The sequence below is a fragment of the Pelobates fuscus genome, chromosome 3 (genome assembly GCF_036172605.1).
Source record: "Pelobates fuscus isolate aPelFus1 chromosome 3, aPelFus1.pri, whole genome shotgun sequence".
NCBI classification, from domain to species: Eukaryota; Metazoa; Chordata; class Amphibia; order Anura; family Pelobatidae; genus Pelobates; species Pelobates fuscus.
The window spans coordinates 340,332,844-340,353,031 of record NC_086319.1 but is presented as its reverse complement, the minus strand read 5'-3'; the positions used below and the strand labels follow the sequence as shown (position 1 = coordinate 340,353,031).

Sequence of the window (20,188 nt, the reverse complement as noted above, 5' to 3'; positions counted from 1 at the left end):
CATGCTCACTGGGCATGACAGAAACCATTTTCTATTTTTTTCATTTTTAATCTGCAACTCCAAACATACCCTTTACAGCCGCCTGTAGTGGTTATGTACTCTGGACCCTTTTTTCAGGAATGGGGCACAATCTTGCAATGGTCTGCCCTCTTATCTTGGTCCCCACCTTGTCTCCTGTGCTGTTGGCTTACAACATACTGCATCTGCAGTGCTATTGCAGCCGGATGCCGATCCCTCCGCTTATTTATTGGCTGACTACTGTCAGCCAATCTGCATAGAAATATGCACAGAATTGACATTAGCCAACCCAGAATTATTGTTCCAGTCTGCCTAATGATGCCCCAATGACGCTGTCGGAGGTGGAGTTACACCTCCAGCAGCAAAAGGGTTAAACCCTGTTTGTGCAGCATTTCATAGCGAAATGATGCACACACACACTGCAGGCACCAAGATTACTTCAAATTACTGAAGTGATCATGGATGCTTGTAGTAACCCTTTAAATAACACATACATTCATATATTGAAGAAATAAAAAGCGTTTTGACAAACGTGTATATATATATATTTAAGAAAAGCTTGGTCTCAATATGCGCAACTTTGAATGGTACTGGATAAAGAATTTATAAAGAAAACATAACTCTTATGTATATGTAGAAAAATATAAATATTTATTCACATAATCAGATTTTAAAACCAGCTTAATTATGGTTGCATAGAAAAAGAAAAACCCCAAATATAAAACAGACCAAAGAAAATGCAATAGACTAGTGTTTGTTGATATTTGTCAAACTACTGTAGATAATGTTTCCTATGAAACGCAACAACATTTCATTTAAACGTCATAAGAAAACTTAGCCTTTGCTGCCGTAGAGCATACCCCTTCTGCCATGCTAGAATTAGCAATATGCACTGCAAGCTGAAAAAACACCTAGGTTGTATGGCAGTAGTTTAACTTTATATTTAACTTTATAAGTAAAAACAAAATTACATTACATTGCAGGCAGGTAATACAGAACTTTCAAGCAGACAAAAAAAAAACACACTGAAGTGAGCTAATTGGAGTTATTAGTATACTCAATAAAAATAATTCATGTTTGACAGATAGATTTATTTCCTGCTAATAGGTTGTGTAATTTAGAGCTTCTGTTGTGGATAGTCTTAATTTTCAGAGTCTTCGCTGTCTCTTATATCCCTGTATTTCATGTATGAATCTCCTTCAGGGTTGAACTTTTCCATTTTAATGCCCAGCTTCTCGATTAGTCTTTGAGCAGCTAGTTTGGCTTGATTTTCCTAAAGACAAAGAAAAAAAGTAACATCTACAGTGTTAAAAAGTTCATATCATTAACAAAGATAATAGTATGTGTGCTCCTCATGCCCATTGCTTAAAGGGAAACTGTAAGCACAATAATCAGTCACTGTGCTAGAGTGTCTCCTTAATACTGGCCAAGCAAATGCTGTGAAATTAACGGCATCTACGCAACAGCTGAAACTCTAATCCTTGCTAGTCTTTAAGTCTAGAAATTACCTCCAATAAATGCAATATTTTGTAATCACTGAAACACATTTATTTACTTTTAATATGGCCCCACACAAATGTGCTATATTTTTATAGATGCGGCATAATGGCATTGTGAGTAGAAAAAAGCAGTACTTTGCTACATGCAATTAGTGTAAATGGTGTGAGAAAAACCCAACGTTTATCTCCCCCTAGTGGCAAAATGTGCAACAGCTTATTTCTGGGGGGAAAAATGTCTGGGGTCCATCTAGTGGATGTTTATTAAAATAACACTACTTGGCTAAGTGAATATTCAGGAATTTGAGAGAATTCAAAGTAAATATATATTTTTTTTTTTTGCTCATAATAGCCAAACTATACACAGTCTCTTAGTCAGCTAGGTCTTCAGTCTGGCTATTTAGGTGTAAAATGTTAAATGTATTCTGAATTCTTGAAAATTCAAACTTTAGTGAGTAATACTGACAGTGATACAAAGTGCATGCTACTCCTTCACAGCAAAGGTAGCCAGTCCCTAAGCTGTCAAAGCATTAGTGCAACTGCGATTTGGCTGCACCTGTTCTGCAGGTATACTTTAATTATGGAAAAACATCTCAGTATTTAGGTTATTTTCGTTATATTGCTTGTTTTTTTGTTTCTTTGTTTTTACTCCACAGGTTTAACATTTATTCTGCATAATGGTTATAAAAGCAGTTGTGTTAAAGGAGCAATGCTTGACCCTTTAAAGTTCAATTATGCACAATGAACATTTCCAAAAAAGTCCACTGAGGACCAATGTGTGCATACTATGTCACAGTTTTAAACTTGCTGTGCGCTAAGCACAATGCAATAATCTGGATTTCTCTCAAACTAACTCTAGGATGAAAACAGTTATTACAGTGATCAAAATCAGTACCAAGATATTTTATATTAAGCCTTTCAATAAGATCATTTTAATACATGTGTTTCATTTTACAGATAACTATTAAAAGGAAAGTCATGATTATAAATATATATATATATAATGCATATGGAGAACAAATCATTTAAGGGAGGGCTGAGAATAACCATCAGAGAAAGCAAGTTCAGTTTTAGGAACATTTACTACTGGCGATGTAGAGGCATCTTCTTTCTATCTGGAGTGTAGTGAAATCAATATTTATGTGCCAGGAGATTGGGGATATAGTGGCCTATTCTATAAGGTAAGTCCTATGATGTCCTGGGAAGAGAGGTAGATTAGCATGAATGAGAGTTCTCCTGTACCCGTGTGGTCCCTCCATTCAGTATATACAAAATGCTTCGTTATAGTCATATTCAGACCAATTTTACTTTTTACAGGGATTTTTAAACCGTATTCACAAAAGGTGTAGATTTCATATACACAGGATATTTTCTGTATTTAACCACTCTGTCAAAAGATTTCTATGCTCTAAAAGTTATTCCATTATTTAATTGCAAATTATTCAAGACCTTTGAGAATGGTTGAGAATAGAATAGAGTTCAATCAATAACCTAAAAAATAAAAAAAGTTTAAAAATGCATTTTACAAAATGCTTTAATTGAACCCAAAAAAACTAATTATATAAGAAAATTAAACACTGAAAGTAAAAATAATATAGGAGCAATACCACACACTCTGCTATAAAGTAAAGTTCTTACACTTATCTTTATATTGTTTATATGTTTTTATTGAGAGTCTACCAGTTTTAGTTTGTGAACAGGCTGCTCGATATCTTGGGGCTGGCTGGTGCTGCTTACGGTGGTCCAGGTTATTCTAATTAAAATACATTACCTCGTGACTTTGTTTATGTGAGAGCTGAAGGGCTATCGATTCCTCTAGAGAAAGTAACTGGCTTGGCGCGTGATAGAGTGGAGGAAGCCTGGCGGCTGTGATGTCATCTAGATGTTTCTTTTCTATCGCTCTTCTTTCTTCCGCAGAGAGTTTAATCTGATTTTCAACTGGTGAGTCGCAAGGTGTTGAGCAATCAGAGCCAGGTGGCAACCTGAAATACATGCTTGGCATATAAGATGCATTATCTACAGTACGACAGTACTCAAAGATTGATATGCAAGTGCTTTTACTGTAACGTTTATGGAAAAGAAACAATGGTTTTCAGATAATTATTATTATTGCCATTTATATAGCGCCAACAGATTCCATAGCGCTTTACAATATTATGAGAGGGGGATTTAACTATAAATAGGACAATTACAAAGAACTTACGGGAACAATATGTTGAAGAGAACCCTGCTCTATCGAGCTTACATTCTCAGTATCTGGCAGTATTACTACTATATTAGTTTGCATGACTTACTGTTCAAGCATTGTTACCGTGGAGGGATCGACCGATTATCGGTTTAACCGATATTATCGGCCGATATTCGGTATTTTCGGCAATATCGGTATCGGCCAATAGATATTGCCGATAATACCACCTAGGAACGCCGGGCTCATTACAACAAGCCCGGTGGTCCTGGAGGGACCGGCAGCAAGCGCTTAATTACCTTTCCTGCAGCTCCTCCAGCTCCCCAGTGTAAATCTTGCGAGTCCCGCAGCCGCAGAGCGTTGCCACGGGTTACCATGGCAACACTCCACGCGGCACGATGACCGCGAAATTTACACTGGGGAGCTGGAGGAGCAGCAGGAAAGGTAATTAAGCGCTTGCTGACGGTCCCTCCAGGACCACCGGGCTTGTAATGAGCCCGGCGTTCCTAGGTGGTATTATCGGCAATATCTATTGGCCGATACCGGCCAAGAGCTTGCTGCCGGCCCCCACTGCCCAGTACATGCCACTGGACCACCAGGGGCTGCTAAAGCCCCCCTCCCTGGCCAAGTATGAAACAGGGAGGGAGGACAAAAAAAAAACCAAAACTTAAAGATATTAAAAATTACATTAAAATAAAAAATGCCGCTCCTCCCCACCCCATTTTACACAACTTACATCCCTTCACAAACACACACACTATACAAACACACACTGCATTCATTATATACACAAACTATACAAACACACACACACAAAAACACTCTGCATTATATACACACACACAGTGTGTAGCAGTGACAGTATGAGTATGGCACTGTAGGGGTTAATTCATTAACATACATTTCACAGTGTGTCTGGCACAGCATATCAATAGAAAGAAATATAATAGGATTTAGAAAAATTACAAACGTTAGTAAAATCTATAGCAATTTTTTATTTTTTTGCAACATGGTTGTAAAAAAGTTTTTCGAAATTGAAATTCTCCCTTTAAATAGACAATAGGGCTATTCACTAAAGTGAGAATCCAAAGTGAATTTTAAAATTAAGGTCAAAATAGCCGAACCAGACAAATTCTCTCATACAGCAGTGTTCCAATTTTGCTACTTTTGCCTTCAATTTGAAATTCACTTTGAATTCTTACTTTAGGGAAGAATCCTGCAAGCAACTTAACTACAAAGGTGGACTGAGTGGTTTAGATGCCAACACCAGTCAATAGGTGGAGCGCTCAATATAGTATAGCTCACCCCCCTCTTAGGCTGTTTGTATAACCTGGAGGTGGGGAGAAAAGTAAAAAAACACTATTGTGTAATGCGTTTTGGTAGATGGTGAAGTGATGATAGAAAAAATAGATCCACTCACATGGTTCTGAGCCTTAGCTGGATAGGCTCAGATCACTAGGGCAGGCGTGTTTGGGATAACACGGAACCTTACATTCGAGAGGAGTCACGTTGTACCTTTAAGAGATAAAGTACCAAATCTGGTGTAGCATGTAGGTGTATGTTAATGTAGATGGCAAAATATACAAAAAACTGCTCACCTGGTTTAGAGCCTAGACCTTGGCTCTAAGTTTATAGGTATATGTGTCAATAAGGGGGCACAAAACCCTGTAAATGGACAGCAGGAACACAGGATATATCCACCAACAGGACGAGGAGATGGAGTTAGAAAAGAAAATTTATTCCAAAATGTAAAAAACACTAGGTAAATAAAATCAATTCAATAATCCTGTGTGCTGCTGTTTCTTCTTATATACCTCCGGAAAGCATTTGATTGAAGTTCTCATCAATTTTGAATTAGCCGCAGCTGTGTTCCGTCTATAGCGACGTCACGTCTGCTTGCGTCATCATTCATCGCGGTCGCATTTTTCTTACCCATATATGGGTGAATCAGTGTCCGCCATGTTATTTGTGGGCATAAGTGTCTCTATGTATCTACACAGCGTCCCTCATACATAGGTAGCAATAGAGGATACAATGAATATAATTAATACAATAATAAAGATATCAGCAGTATGTCAAGATCTAATAGATGCTGGTTGACTATAAAAGGAGAGAACTAATATTAACTGTGAGATAAACATCAATACATGTATATGAAAATCATCAAATGAATCAATATTCATGTTATAGCATATAAGTTAATGATCCTTGAATAGTAGATATGCAATCACATGTTGATGTTGGTTATCAACCTTAAAGTTATGATATATGTTGAATGAAATTTAAAGTGGATCTGCATATATCAATTAAAGGAATATCGGACTATTTAAAATAATTAGTGATATATTATATACATGTATTGATGATTAAGGCCACATTGGTAAAGATGTATAGTGCCAATGTGGGCTTAAAAAAGGATAACCAATAAAGTGATTAATATATTTTTATATTGTAATATGAATAGCACAAAGAATAGAGTCAAATCCTATTGGACCAAATTACTTATCCACTTTAGGGCTTATTATAATGGTCTATTATATTATAAATTTATATATGAGTTTCATCGCCCTTAATTTGTATGTCCTTCATATACAGTATGGAGGGATATTTCATCTAGTTATGGTATATGTTGGTGATTATCAACCTTCCCAAAAATATATTGATCTGTAATGATTAAGAGTGTGTATGACTGTATATTCAGAGGTTATCTAGTCTTAAGGTGTATCACAAAATTATTTTTATAAAAAATAATATAAAGTGGCAAATTTCAAAGTCGCTGTTCAGTCCATGAGGTAGCATGGTATTTAGATTGAATATCCACCTCATTTCTGTTTGGCCTATATGTTGTATTAGAACACCTCCTCTCCAATTTGGAGTGATTTTCTGTATACCCATAAATTGGGCATGTCTAGGATCGCTGTTATGGAATTTCAGGAAATGTGAGGACAGGCTATGTTGTTCAAATCCGTTTTTTATATTTCTAACATGTTCCTGTATGCGTATATGTAGGGGACGAATTGTGCGGCCCACATATACAAGGTTACAGGGACATTTAATGGTGTATATCACTTTCTTTGAATAGCATGTGATCAGTTCTTTTATTTTAAAAAGTTTTGTTTTGGATTCTTTGGGTGTGGGAACGATATTATATGTCTTTTCTTGTTGCAGGTGTTTTTGCAAGCTGTACAGTTCCCACACCCAAAAAATCCCGTGTTGTCATTCAAAAAGTGTGTTTTCTTCTTTAGTTTAATATGATTATTCACTAGGGTTCTATTGAGACCTGGAACTCCTCTATAGACTATAGTTGGTCTTTTAGGGAGTATGGAACCCAGTGTGTCATCATTTTGGAGTATAGGCCAATATCTATTTAAAATCTTTTTGACCCGTTTACTTTTACAATTGAAGTCACATATGAATACTGGATCACTTCTATTTACATTTGTGTTCTTCTCTATATATGTTAGCAGTGATGACCTATCTTGTGATTTGACTTTTTCATATGCTGTGTTTAATAGTCCCTTCTCTCTAAAATTTTGTATGATGATAGATGCCTGGTTTTGAAAATCTTGATAATTAGTACAGTTACGCTTAATCCTAAGCAGTTGGGCCTTTGGGGCATTTAGGAGCCAAGGTGAAAAATGGCAGCTGCTCTCTTGTATGTAACTGTTTACATCTGTTTTTTTTTTTTAAAACGGGTTTGTGAGGGGCGGGGCCTGACTGCCGAGCAGACTGGTCGCACTAAACCAGAGCTCCGTGCGAAAACCGTCAAACAAGCGACATATCCCTAAAACTATCATACCGAACCTTCTAAAACGAAGCAGCAGAGTAGTGGGGTGATCCCCTAGACTCAATTTGCCGGATCACCGAACTCGGAGAGGCGACCTGAGGCAGATATAGGATTGCGGCCTACCAACCTATGCAAGCGCGAGAGAGGCGGCTGACCTCCGCGCCAACGGCTCAGCGGGAAAACGCTGCAACCCTCAAGACCCCGTTCACCCCCCCTGGCCGGTGAGGGATATCCCGGCACCACCAAGCAACTGAAACAATCCATACTTACCTGATCCAGGCAAACTTAAACTGTGAGCGAGATACCCCGACCACACAACTCGCAAACGCACGAGGCACCTGAGGCCCAGCCAAAATGGCCGTCCAGCTAGGACCAAGGAAAAAGACAGCGGTCAGTCGTACCCCATCCCATCCACTGGTGGCCCTAGACCAGCTGTGCCTGAACTTCTGCACAACACTGGTGGACAGGGGGGTGGCCTACCAGCGGGCAACACAATTAGTGGCCTCGTGGATAAGGCCAACCACCCGCAGACGTCATTACGAGCACCCATCTCTGGCCTTCCAGGCGGCCACCTGGCCGCGCAGACATCAAATACCGGCATGGCGGGCTCACGAACTGGGCGCACACGCCTGCCTCCTCTCACAGAGAAGTGACACCACCGAGCAGGCCCTAAGGCCCAGCACCCTACCTGAACATGGCAACAGGAACACGCCAACGGCCCCAGGGAACCGGCAAGTACAACGGCGGACGCACATCGGCCCGACCTCCCACCAACCTAACAGCGAGAACTTACCCGTAAGAGGTCAGAACCAAGTGATGCAGAGGCAGCCAGCGGCAATGAAGAAGGCCCCAACATGGTGGCACATAAAGCAACATACAACGCACCGGTGGCAGACACCAAGCAAGCGGGCACTGTCGACTCCAGTGAATGGACTTACCCTACAACCCACTCTGCAGCCTGGAAGCAGAAGTCACTCTCCCTGGCTGTCGGGAAACTACATGTCGGGTATAGGCTGAACTGACTCCGCAACCGGTCAGCCACATGGACTAGAGCCATATATACTCTCCTTTCCACCAGTGGTATTCTCTCATATATTTTTCTCATATGTTTGTATTCTTCCTTATGTTTTTCTTTGAGATCCATATTGTCTGTATTACTCTAACGTTGTTGCCTGAACTGCGCTTATTTAAACCGTATTGTTCTACCAGTTGGTCCGAGCTAAAGGGGCAAATTAAGCTCATTACATCACCAGCGATAACACGGTTGATCTATTCCCACGCTTCAAACCGTGCAACCAGTGCCTCTAACGTGAACGATCTCCTCCTCAACAAAGTATCGTTCTATGCCTTTATAGCCTAGCATGTTTTATAACAAAGTGCCGATGTCAAACATATCGTTTAACATATTTTATTTTCTTGTATTAGTATTTTTACAAGCCTGTTTTATGAGCCTGCTATATAAGCCTGCTATATAAGCCTGCTATATAAGTCTGCTATATAAGCCTGCTATATAAGCCTGATAGATAAGCCTGATAGATAAGCCTGATAGATGAGCCTGATAGATGAGCCTGATTTAGAAACATGTTTTTCACGCTAGTTTTTTCAAGCTGTTTTGTCTTAAATACACAAAAAAGCGCAACGTCCATTCAAGCCACGTTACAGTCTCTGTATGAACGCGTAAAGCCTGGTAGAATGCCGTTGTAGCAAACGCTGGCATAAATGTACTTTGTCTTATATTACATATGTAGCTAAGCTACAGCAACAGTTATACATAACCTGCCATATTATGCATACTTATGCAGTGTAGTTTAATCAACTATTAATCTATAAAAATTGTGCAGAATATTCCACATGCCAACCAACTGTTAAATGTCTGTTTGTATGCTTGTCAAAGCTGTTGGGGCATGACGAGCCAACTTGTTATGTTTTCATGCACGCTAAAAATAAAGAATTAAAAAAAAAAAAAAAAAACGGGTTTGTTTTTAGTGTTCCATCTTCAACATATATATTAAGATCAAGGAAATTAACCTGAGATTTGCTAAACTGGGTGGTTAGTTGTATTCCCCAATCGTTGGATTCAAGGTGAGTCAGAAAGGTTAAAAGTGATTTTTCATCACCTTTCCAAATAAAGAATAGGTCATCGATGTACCTGCGATAGGTCACGAGGTTTGCCTCCCATCTGCCATCCTCATAGATGAACTGATGTTCCCAGTGGGACATTGAGAGGTTGGCATAACTGGGGGCAATATCGTGGTAATATCGTTACCACACCCAAAGAATCCAAAACAAAACTTTAAAATAAAAGAACTGATCACATGCTATTCAAAGAAAGTAATATACACCATTAAATGTCCCTGTAACCTTGTATATGTGGGCCGCACAATTCGTCCCCTACATATACGCATACAGGAACATGTTAGAAATATAAAAAACGGATTTGAACAACATAGCCTGTCCTCACATTTCCTGAAATTCCATAACAGTGATCCTAGACATGCCCAATTTATGGGTATACAGAAAATCACTCCAAATTGGAGAGGAAGTGATCTAATACAACATATAGGCCAAACAGAAATGAGGTGGATATTCAATCTAAATACCATGCTACCTCATGGACTGAACAGCGACTTTGAAATTTGACACTTTTTATAAAAAATTATATAAAGAATTCTTGTGATACACCTTAAGACTAGATAACCTCTGAATATACAGTCGTACACACTCTTAATCATTACAGATCAATATATTTTTGGGAAGGTTGATAATCACCAACATATACCATAACTAGATGAAATATCCCTCCATACTGTATATGAAGGACATACAAATTAAGGGCGATGAAACTCATATATAAATTTATAATATAATAGACCATTATAATAAGCCCTAAAGTGGATAAGTAATTTGGTCCAATAGGATTTGACTCTATTCTTTGTGCTATTCATATTACAATATAAAAATATATTAATCACTTTATTGGTTATCCTTTTTTAAGCCCACATTGGCACTATACATCTTTACCAATGTGGCCTTAATCATCAATACATGTATATAATATATCACTAATTATTTTAAATAGTCCGATATTCCTTTGATATATGCAGATGATCCACTTTAAATTTCATTCAACATATATCATAACTTTAAGGTTGATAACCAACATTAACATGTGATTGCATATCTACTATTCAAGGATCATTAACTTATATGCTATAACATGAATATTGATTCATTTGATGATTTTCATATACATGTATTGATGTTTATCTCACAGTTAATATTAGTTCTCTCCTTTTATAGTCAACCAGCATCTATTAGATCTTGACATACTGCTGATATCTTTATTATTGTATTAATTATATTCATTGTATCCTCTATTGCTACCTATGTATGAGGGACGCTGTGTAGATACATAGAGACACTTATGCCCACAAATAACATGGCGGACACTGATTCACCCATATATGGGTAAGAAAAATGCGACCGCGATGAATGATGACGCAAGCAGACGTGACGTCGATATAGACGGAACACAGCTGCGGCTAATTCAAAATTGATGAGAACTTCAATCAAATGCTTTCCGGAGGTATATAAGAAGAAACAGCAGCACACAGGATTATACCGATTGACAAAGCCGACCGGCGAAACGCGTCTCGGACACTTCACAGGACTGAGGATTCATTTTGCCATATTGTTTTTATCCTATGATTTTTAATGAATTGATTTTATTTACCTAGTGTTTTTTACATTTTGGAATAAATTTTCTTTTCTAACTCCATCTCCTCGTCCTGTTGGTGGATATATCCTGTGTTCCTGCTGTCCATTTACAGGGTTTTGTGCCCCCTTATTGACACATATACCTATAAACTTAGAGCCAAGGTCTAGGCTCTAAACCAGGTGAGCAGTTTTTTGTATATTTTGCCATCTACATTAACATACACCTACATGCTACACCAGATTTGGTACTTTATCTCTTAAAGGTACAACGTGACTCCTCTCGAATGTAAGGTTCCGTGTTATCCCAAACACGCCTGCCCTAGTGATCTGAGCCTATCCAGCTAAGGCTCAGAACCATGTGAGTGGATCTATTTTTTCTATCATCACTTCACCATCTACCAAAACGCATTACACAATAGTGTTTTTTTACTTTTCTCCCCACCTCCAGGTTATACAAACAGCCTAAGAGGGGGGTGAGCTATACTATTTTGAGCGCTCCACCTATTGACTGGTGTTGGCATCTAAACCACTCAGTCCACCTTTATATTCTATGTATCTGTGCTAAGTTGTGAGAGAATTGCACATTGGTGGTAGCAGCACACACTTCCTTTCTCTACTAAATTTACTGTAAGCGCCTTAAAACACAATATTTATTTTTCTTTAACATAACTACAACTGTCGTGATAGTGCTGCAAGAAGTCTGTGCACAGCCACATTTTCAAGCATTGTGCCAATACAGGTCTCTCCGGGCACCCAAAACATTAAGCATTCAACTTCCTGAGTATCCGTACAAAAATGAACCCACTGTTAGGCTGGAGCATTGCACTAAGATGCTCACACTGTCCACTGCCTATTATTGCAGTCACGTTTAGATGGATAATGTGGAAGTGAGATTTATCATTATCTTGGTGGCATACATCCTTTTTAGGTGCCAGGACAGAGATGTTTTTGTCATACCCCTTGAAAACATTCTTAAAAAGAGATAGCACTAAGAATCCGTCCAGTGACCTTTAGTAGTCTTAGTGCGTACATTGTCCCTGGATACTACTGTCTTTCCCTGAAAATAAGACCGGGTCTTTTATTAATTTGTTCCCCGAAAAATGCACTAGGGCTTATTTTCGGGAAACGTGTGCTAGAAAGCAGGTCTTTGTTCGGGGGAACAATTCACTAGGCCAAACATAGATTAGCTTACTCGCTAATTGAATACTGCAAATCTATGTTTGGGGAAACTTCCCTGAACATAGATTAGCAAACGACTAGGACTTATTTTCAGTGAAACAGAGTAAAAAGCAGGGTTGCCCTATAGGTAGATCCCCAGATGGGGTGGAACTTCAACTCCCATGATGCTTTGCATGCCTTTAGAATGACAAAGCGTCATGGAAGCCGTTGTTTTAAAACATCTAGAAATCTACCTTTTGGGCGCCCCTGCTCTAAAGCAGGGTTTGACAAATCTAGGAGCCAGCTAAAAAAAAAAAAAATAGGAGCCAGGTTTTTTTTTTTTTTTTTTTTTTTAAACTTACAAAGCTTTATATTCAACAACAAAAATACAGGACCACTACAGCTTAATGTAGTGGTTCTGGTGTCTATAGCCAGTCTATGCAGGCTTTTCAATGTAAACACTGCCTTTTCAAATTAAAAAAAAGTAAGAACACCATTCCCTTGCGAACGGAAAGGGTCTGGTCACCTAAACACACACATCATGATACATACATACCATGACAGACACGACACATACACACACCATGATACAGACATACACTCACACTGACAGTCATACACTTACACATTACTGGTTAATACCTGTAGAGTCCAGTGGGCGGCAAGCTGGGGGATTATGGAGGTGGGCAGCATGCTGGAAGTTCGTGGAGGTGATCGGCTGGCTGTGCGGATAGTAGGCGGGTGGCGAAGGAGCTGTGATGTCCCTGCTCTGTTTCACCGCGCGCCGCTTAGTGAGGCCGGAATATGACATCAGCTCCCTCGCCACCCTCCTCCACGACCTTCCAGCATGCCGCCCGCCTCCACAATTTCCCAGCCGGTCTCCTGCCCGCCAAAGCATAAATCCAAGGAGCCATGGTGACCTGGTATTTGTCAGGCCATGCTCTAAAGAAGTACCATAACCACAACATTAGATTATCAGCATGCTGTAGTGGTTATAGAGCCAAGGGTCCCCTGGCACCCTTTCCAGTGATAGTTGTCAAACCCTTTACTTCTCTGTAGTGTGCACTCGTTCCTGTCAGTCTGCTATGCTACAGAAGAATGTCATACTTTCACTTTAGCATACCAACTTCATACATTATTCGCTGTTTAAGGCTCAACTTGACGGCTGGACAGCCAAATCCATAATGTCCAAAGTTAATATTCTAATGCAGAAGTATGAAGTTCCGTAAGGCACAGCAAGGCAGTTTGGAAGGTCAGTAGGCACCGAAAGGAGCCAAGTACAATGTCAAAACTTCACAGTTTGATCAGTGGGACACATCATGGGACTCCACGCACCATAACCACTAGAGTGCACTGTAGTAATCGTGTTTAGAGTGCCCCTTCAACTAATAACTGATGCATAAACTAACAATGACATTCCATTTTTTTTCTTTTGAAGGATACTTTTATTTAAACCATTAAAGCTTCCTTGTAAAAATGACATTTAGAACTAGAAATACAATAATGAAACATTCTAAGAGACTCGCTGTCAGATAAGGAGACAGTTTGTTTCTGTGTACTAATTATAAAAAGTGTAGTAGGAATGCATTTATCAGAATTTACATACCTGTTCGTTTTAAATTTCTCCTTTTTGTACACTGGGTTCAAGGCTCTTTTTTCAATTACTTCAATAAAATGAGACTTTTTCTGTCTGGAACTGTTAAAAGGATTTTTTCCTTGACCATAATCCCTGCTAGTTTCTTCACCAATATCTTTAAGAGTAATATTCTTTAAGTCATTCAACAAAGCATCAGGATCCAAAACAGAACTTCTACTTTTTTCAACAAGAACACTACTTCCATCCAAGTGATGGGTATCACCGTTTTCAGACACGGTCGGATATTCTTCGGCCAATAGTAAATTAGTGGGTGCAGCCTCAGTCTCTATCTTGTCCAATTGCTTGTTTATGTGAATACTGGAATCAAGTGCTGATGCAATTATTGTGGCCTCTTCTCCATCATGTTGTCTCTCTTGAAACTCCCTTCTTAATTTGGACAACACTTCCTTTCTATTTGTTAATTCCATATGTTCGCCAATAGCAAGCCTCACCTTTTCAGTAAACTCCATAATTTTTTTTCCTCGGTCAGGTAGTTTTGCAATAAATTTCCTTATGAAAATGACAGACAAGTGTAATTAGAGTCAAACATGGTAAGCAAGTTTGTTTTCATTACAAAAGAAACAGTGAAATAGTACAATCCTGCCATGTTCCTAATTAAGTGGCCAAGTTCTCTGCTGGTTTTTAAGAGCGTTCTTGGAACCCCTACCATAATTCCTCAATGTATGGTATTGGGTATGCATCATCTCCCAAATCTCTATTATTAAAGGGCAAGTATCACGTTGCAGGATTTTTTATATTCGGTTAAGTGATGCTAAAAATGTAGGAAATACGTTTTTGATAGGTCTAAAAAATAAAAATAAAATGTAGAAATCCTTGAGCTGGGAGACTCCGTCTTGGCTCCCTGTAAATTGTGAATATAATTAAAGGAGTACTCCAAACACCATGATCACTTCAGTGATTTGAAGTGGTCATGGTGGTAGGAGCCTGAATGTGCATTATTTCTCTTTCATGAGCTGCAAATACAGAGTATTTAACACTTCTGTGCTGGCAGCTAGTTACACCCTTAAGACTTTGGCAGCCTTGAACTCTGTTTGCTATTTTTTCCCCTTCTCCTCCAACCACTGGACATTGGGTGAGAGAGGAGAATGGTAGCAATTTACTGCTCTTATAGTGATCTCTGAAAATGGAACATTTTATTTTTGTATGTATGCGATTTTTATTTAACACTGCAAGAACCATAATGGTTATAGTGCCAGGACTAGGCTTACAACCCACCAATGTAAGTAGTCAAACGCTTTCTAACTGTTTTACTTCTTACCTGAGGTCTGTCAGACGCCACTGGCTGCCTCCTCTACAGTCGGAAGCGACCAGTTGACACTCTTAGTAAATAATCCTGACCTGCACTGCAGGGCTGAGCTCAAGAGAGCTAACAGAAGCTGCTAGCTCACTTCCAGCGGGAGGAGGCTGCATGAAACGGCACCTAGCAGACACCAGGTTAGAAGTAAACCTGTTACCAAGCAGTTTACATACATTGTGGAGGGCGCCAGGGCACTCCTGGCACCATATCCACTACAGCGAATCTCCAAGTGGTTTCTCTAAGGCAAGAGTGAACACCTGGTCCTGTCTTCTTCCTGTTAGTTAAATCGCTTGCTTGAAGTATGTTGCTCAGTGCAAACATATACACCTAATGGAGCAGATTTATGAATTCTGGAGTTTATTTAGCTGCCTCAAAAGGAAGCAAACTAAGTACTCATGTTTTGGTGGCAATAATTTGTTATTATTGGTATTTGTTAATAAATTCTGCTTATACCTCAGAAGAATCAGATTTGCAAACTTAAGGAACACTAGCAGATTTAAAACCCCTTGACAAACAATCAGCAGCTCCCCATTCATAAAAATGCTTGATAAAAATATCTACATTTCTTAAGCCATTTTGTAAATGGGGAGCTACTGAATTGCTTTGAGTGTCAGCTGATGCTTTCAGCCATTAAGCAGTGCCCCGGTCCGAGGCAGTCCAAGGCTTCCATTTTAAAGAATCTCAGAGAAGTGAAAAGACAGGGGCATAACTAAACAGCGCTGGAGTGAACACTTTGGGATTTAACAGTTCATCAATGGTTTAATCACTAAAAGATAAGCTGATGCCCGTCACCTCCAAGTACCATAACAACTTAATTCTAACACAACAACAGATTCAAACTGAATTTTCCATTCTCATATTTACTAAGGCGAAATCAGGTTGAAAATGGTCATTCAGACCAAATGAGCACAACTTGGTTGGATACACTTAGTGTAAATGGAACGGTTCCATCAGTGGAATGAGGTATTAGAATGGACAGGTCCCCTTTTATCCCCACCATTGCCTAGAAGTGCAAGGAAAAAAAAAATTAAGTAGTGACCAGACAGCTATTCACTGTAAATGAATAAGGATTGGCACTGGTCAGTTATGTAGTAACAGTAAAGGATGGACATGTCAATCACATTTTTTTATTTTTATTTAAAGGGACACTCTAGTCACCAGAACCACTAAAGCTTAAAGGGAAACTCCAGTGCCAGGAAAACAATCCGTTTTCCTGGCACTGGAGGGACCCTCTCCCTCCTACCCCCCAATCCCCAGTTGCTGAAGGGGTGAAAACCCCTTCAGTCACTTACCAGGGGCAGCGACAGGTCCCACGTCGCTGCTTCCTCCTCCCACGCCGCTCCTCCTTCTGCTTACGTCGGCCGGTGGGCGAGACTGATCTCGCCCGCCGGCCGAGGAGACCTAATGCGCATGCGCGGCAATGCCGCGCATGCGCATTAGTGCACCCCATAGGAAAGCATTGAAAATGAATTTCAATGCTTCCCTATGGGGAATAGAGCGGCGCAGGAGGTCCTCACACAGCGTGAGGACGTCCAGCGACGCTGTAGCACAGAAAACCTGTGCTATGAAGCAGGAAGTGTCCTCTAGTGGCTGTCTAATAGACAGCCACTAGGGGAGGACTTAACCCTGCAAGGTAATTATTGCAGTTTAAAAAAACTGCAATAATTACACTTGCAGGGTTAAGGGTAGTGGGAGTTGGCACCCAGACCACTCCAATGAGCCGAAGTGGTCTGGGTGCCTGGAGTGTCCCTTTAATGTAGATGTCCCTGCAGTATTAGCACTGTAAACACTGCCTTTTCACAGACCAGGTAGCGTTTACATTGCTGCTTAGGAACATCTTTAGTGGCAGTCCCTCGGAGAGTCCAGGCTCTGCATGGATGCATTTGAATGCTCCCTTTAGAGATTATATATAAGAAGATGCTGATTGGCACAGAGCAGCGTTTTGCCGTGCATGTGCAACAGCCTCCCAATGCTTTCCTATGGGAAAGCATGAGATTGGCTAAGATCATCAACACTGAGGCAGAACTACGCAGGCCAGCCGAGGCAAGATTTGAGAGAAAAGGTACGTTTTAAACCTTTAATGTTGAGGGAGATGAGGGCCGGCGACATAAACAGTTATTTTTTGCATTATAGTGTCAGGAATACATGTTTGTACTCCTGACACTACGGTGTTCCTTTAACTACTGTGAACAAAGCATTGCATTTGCAGTCTACACACCTAGCATGGTTCTGGATACGTTTTCCAAGTCAAGACTGGGGGCATTTGTACTTTAAAAAAAAACATGTAAATAATTTCACTGACTTAAAGGACCACTATAGGCACCCAAACCACTTCAGCTCAATTAGGTGGTCTGAGTGCCAGGTCCCTCTAGTTTTAACCCTGCAGCTGAAAACACAGCAGTTTCTTACTCTGAGGGTTAACCCAGCCTCCAGTGGCTGTCTCATTGACAGCCGCTAGAGGCGCTTCCGCAATTCTAACTGAGAAAATCACAGTGAGAAGACGCTGGACGTCCATAGGAAAGCATTGAGCAATGCTTTCCTGTGGGCGGTTTGAATGCACACGCGGCTCTTGCCGTGCATGCTCATTCAGATCTGACGTCGGCAGAGGGTGGAGAGTTCCCCAGCACAGAGGGAGCCCGGCGCTGGAGAAAGGTAAGTGGCTGAAGGGTTTTAAACCCCTTCAGCACAGCAGGAAGGGGGCCCTTAGGGTGGGGGGGGACCTAATGACCCCATAGTGCCAGGAAAACAAGTTTTTTTTCCTGGCACACTATAGTGCTCCTTTAAATACAAAAAGGGTTTATTCACCAGAGCGTGAACTGCTAGGAATTTGAACAGGGTTATTCCCTGAAGGGAGAGATCAAAGTGAATTTAACATTTTCTAAATAGCCAAAATGTGAAAAAAATAAATCTCTAAATCAGCTATGCTTCAATTTTGTCTTCTTTGGCCTAAAAATATAACATTTTTGTTTGCATTCTCACTTTAGTGAATAACCCGGTCTCTGAATTTAAATTTAACGTAACAGAAAAAAAAGACAAACTGTAAAACAAATTTCAACATGATTTATTTACTACGGCACCACTTTTTAACAAATGAAATCCAAATGACAAAAACTGTGGCTAAAATGGGCAAGCGGTTTCTATAACTAGAGAATTATTCCAGCCCAGCTAATTTCACTTCACAGTTTTACCCAAATCTGACTATATTAAAAAAAAGTTTAGTGAATGTATAGCTCTACAAGTTATATATATATATATATATATATATATATATATATATATATATATATATATATATATATATATATATTTATTTTTATTATTTTTTTCTTCACTTTGGCCAAAAATACAAAAATCTACCCTTCTACACTAAAATCCAAAAATTGTACAATTTTAAAAACTCTGACAGGCACAACTTCAGCCACAATTGCTATCCCTAATAATAATAATAATAATAATAAATGATATCTCGGCTTTGTGGCCTTTCCTGTAGGGATGTGAGTGAAGCACATTTCGATGTTTAGTGAATAGCCCCTGTGTCTGGGTGAGCTGTCAGGGCAGGGGGAGATGTTGGCTGGCAGTTGGAGACCATGGATACAGTAACCGGTGGGTAATCTTACGTATTGTTAATGAGTTTCTCCTGCCTGTGCAGGATCTCCAGGAGCTCGGCCAGGCTCTTCCCCTGCAGCTCCACCCCGCCATGCTCTCCCGACACCGACATGTTTCTCCCTCAAACTAAAAAAACCGTCACATGGTTTGCTGTCTCTCCGGGGGCTGCCATGACACTGCGCTATTGTCCGGACACTGAAACTTTATTAAAAAAAAAAACACCTCACAAAGCACGGTGACGCTAAGGGTGTTGGCGCAGACGGATGAGATGAGAGATGGGAGGAACTGTGCTGTGTGGGCGAACAACGGTCAGAAAAGCCGCGCCAGGGTTTCGCTTGTATGGGCGCTGCCATCTTGCGGATGTTTTGGCTCCAGAAAAATGGCGGCCGCCGTAGAGTGCCGGAGGCATACTGGTTCGGGTGTTTAGAGCTCTGACTGAAAAAAAAAAAGTGGGATAATTTGAAGGCACCAAAAAAATGCTATTCGCTGATATTTTACCATTAGGAGGAAATTACTTGGGGGTGGGGAGCTATATTATATTAGCTAAGTAAATGTAACACACACACACACTGTATTTTTATTATATATTTTTTTGTTGCCTTTGTTAGACATGAACCGCAGTTATAGCACAGCCTGGCATTATTATTATTATTATTATTATTAATATTATTTTATTATTTATATAGCGCCAGCAAATTCCATAGTGCTGTATGTTGCTCATTCCTCTCCTTAGTACTAATCATACCTCCCAAGTATCCCTATTTAGGAGGGACAGTCACTATTTTGGCCTAACTCCCTTTGTCCCTCTTTCCTTGGAGCTTCACCGTGTTGTTGTGTCTGAGTGCATAACAGAGCTCCACAACAATAATACTCACAGTAACGAGTCTTTAAACTACAATAAATGTGCTTAAGAATCAGTGTGCATCCACTTATCTAACTTTCCTCTGACAATATAGCTGTTTAGCTGAGCATGATATGTATCTATATATATATATATATAAAGAAAATGTGTGAAAACTCATGCCACATTTGATACGGTTCCTCACAATAGGTTAGTATTCAAACTAAAAGAAATTGGTCTAGATGAATATTCTTGTTCTTGGGTAGAACATTGGCTTAAGGATAGAGTACAACGAGTTGTCATAAATGGTAAATTTTCAAGCTGGACAAAAGTGGTAAGTGGTGTCCCTCAGGGTTCTGTTTTGGGACCGCTTCTATTTAACATATTTATAAATGATCTTGAAATGGGCATTGAAAGCCATGTATC

The 20,188-nt window shown here is 39.8% G+C and overlaps 1 protein-coding gene across 1 annotated transcript; it reads right to left on the bottom strand.

Annotated features, from left to right (window-relative positions):
- Positions 1-998: 998 nt before the first annotated feature.
- POLR2M (RNA polymerase II subunit M) lies at positions 999-19,212 on the bottom strand. The gene is made up of 4 exons (XM_063449103.1): positions 18,933-19,212; positions 13,968-14,507; positions 3,286-3,496; positions 999-1,291 (listed from the first exon to the last, which is right to left on the bottom strand). Exons 1-4 carry the CDS (start codon positions 19,031-19,033, stop codon positions 1,160-1,162), a joined length of 984 nt encoding a protein of 327 aa, XP_063305173.1. The 5' UTR covers positions 19,034-19,212; the 3' UTR covers positions 999-1,159.
- Positions 19,213-20,188: the final 976 nt, after the last annotated feature.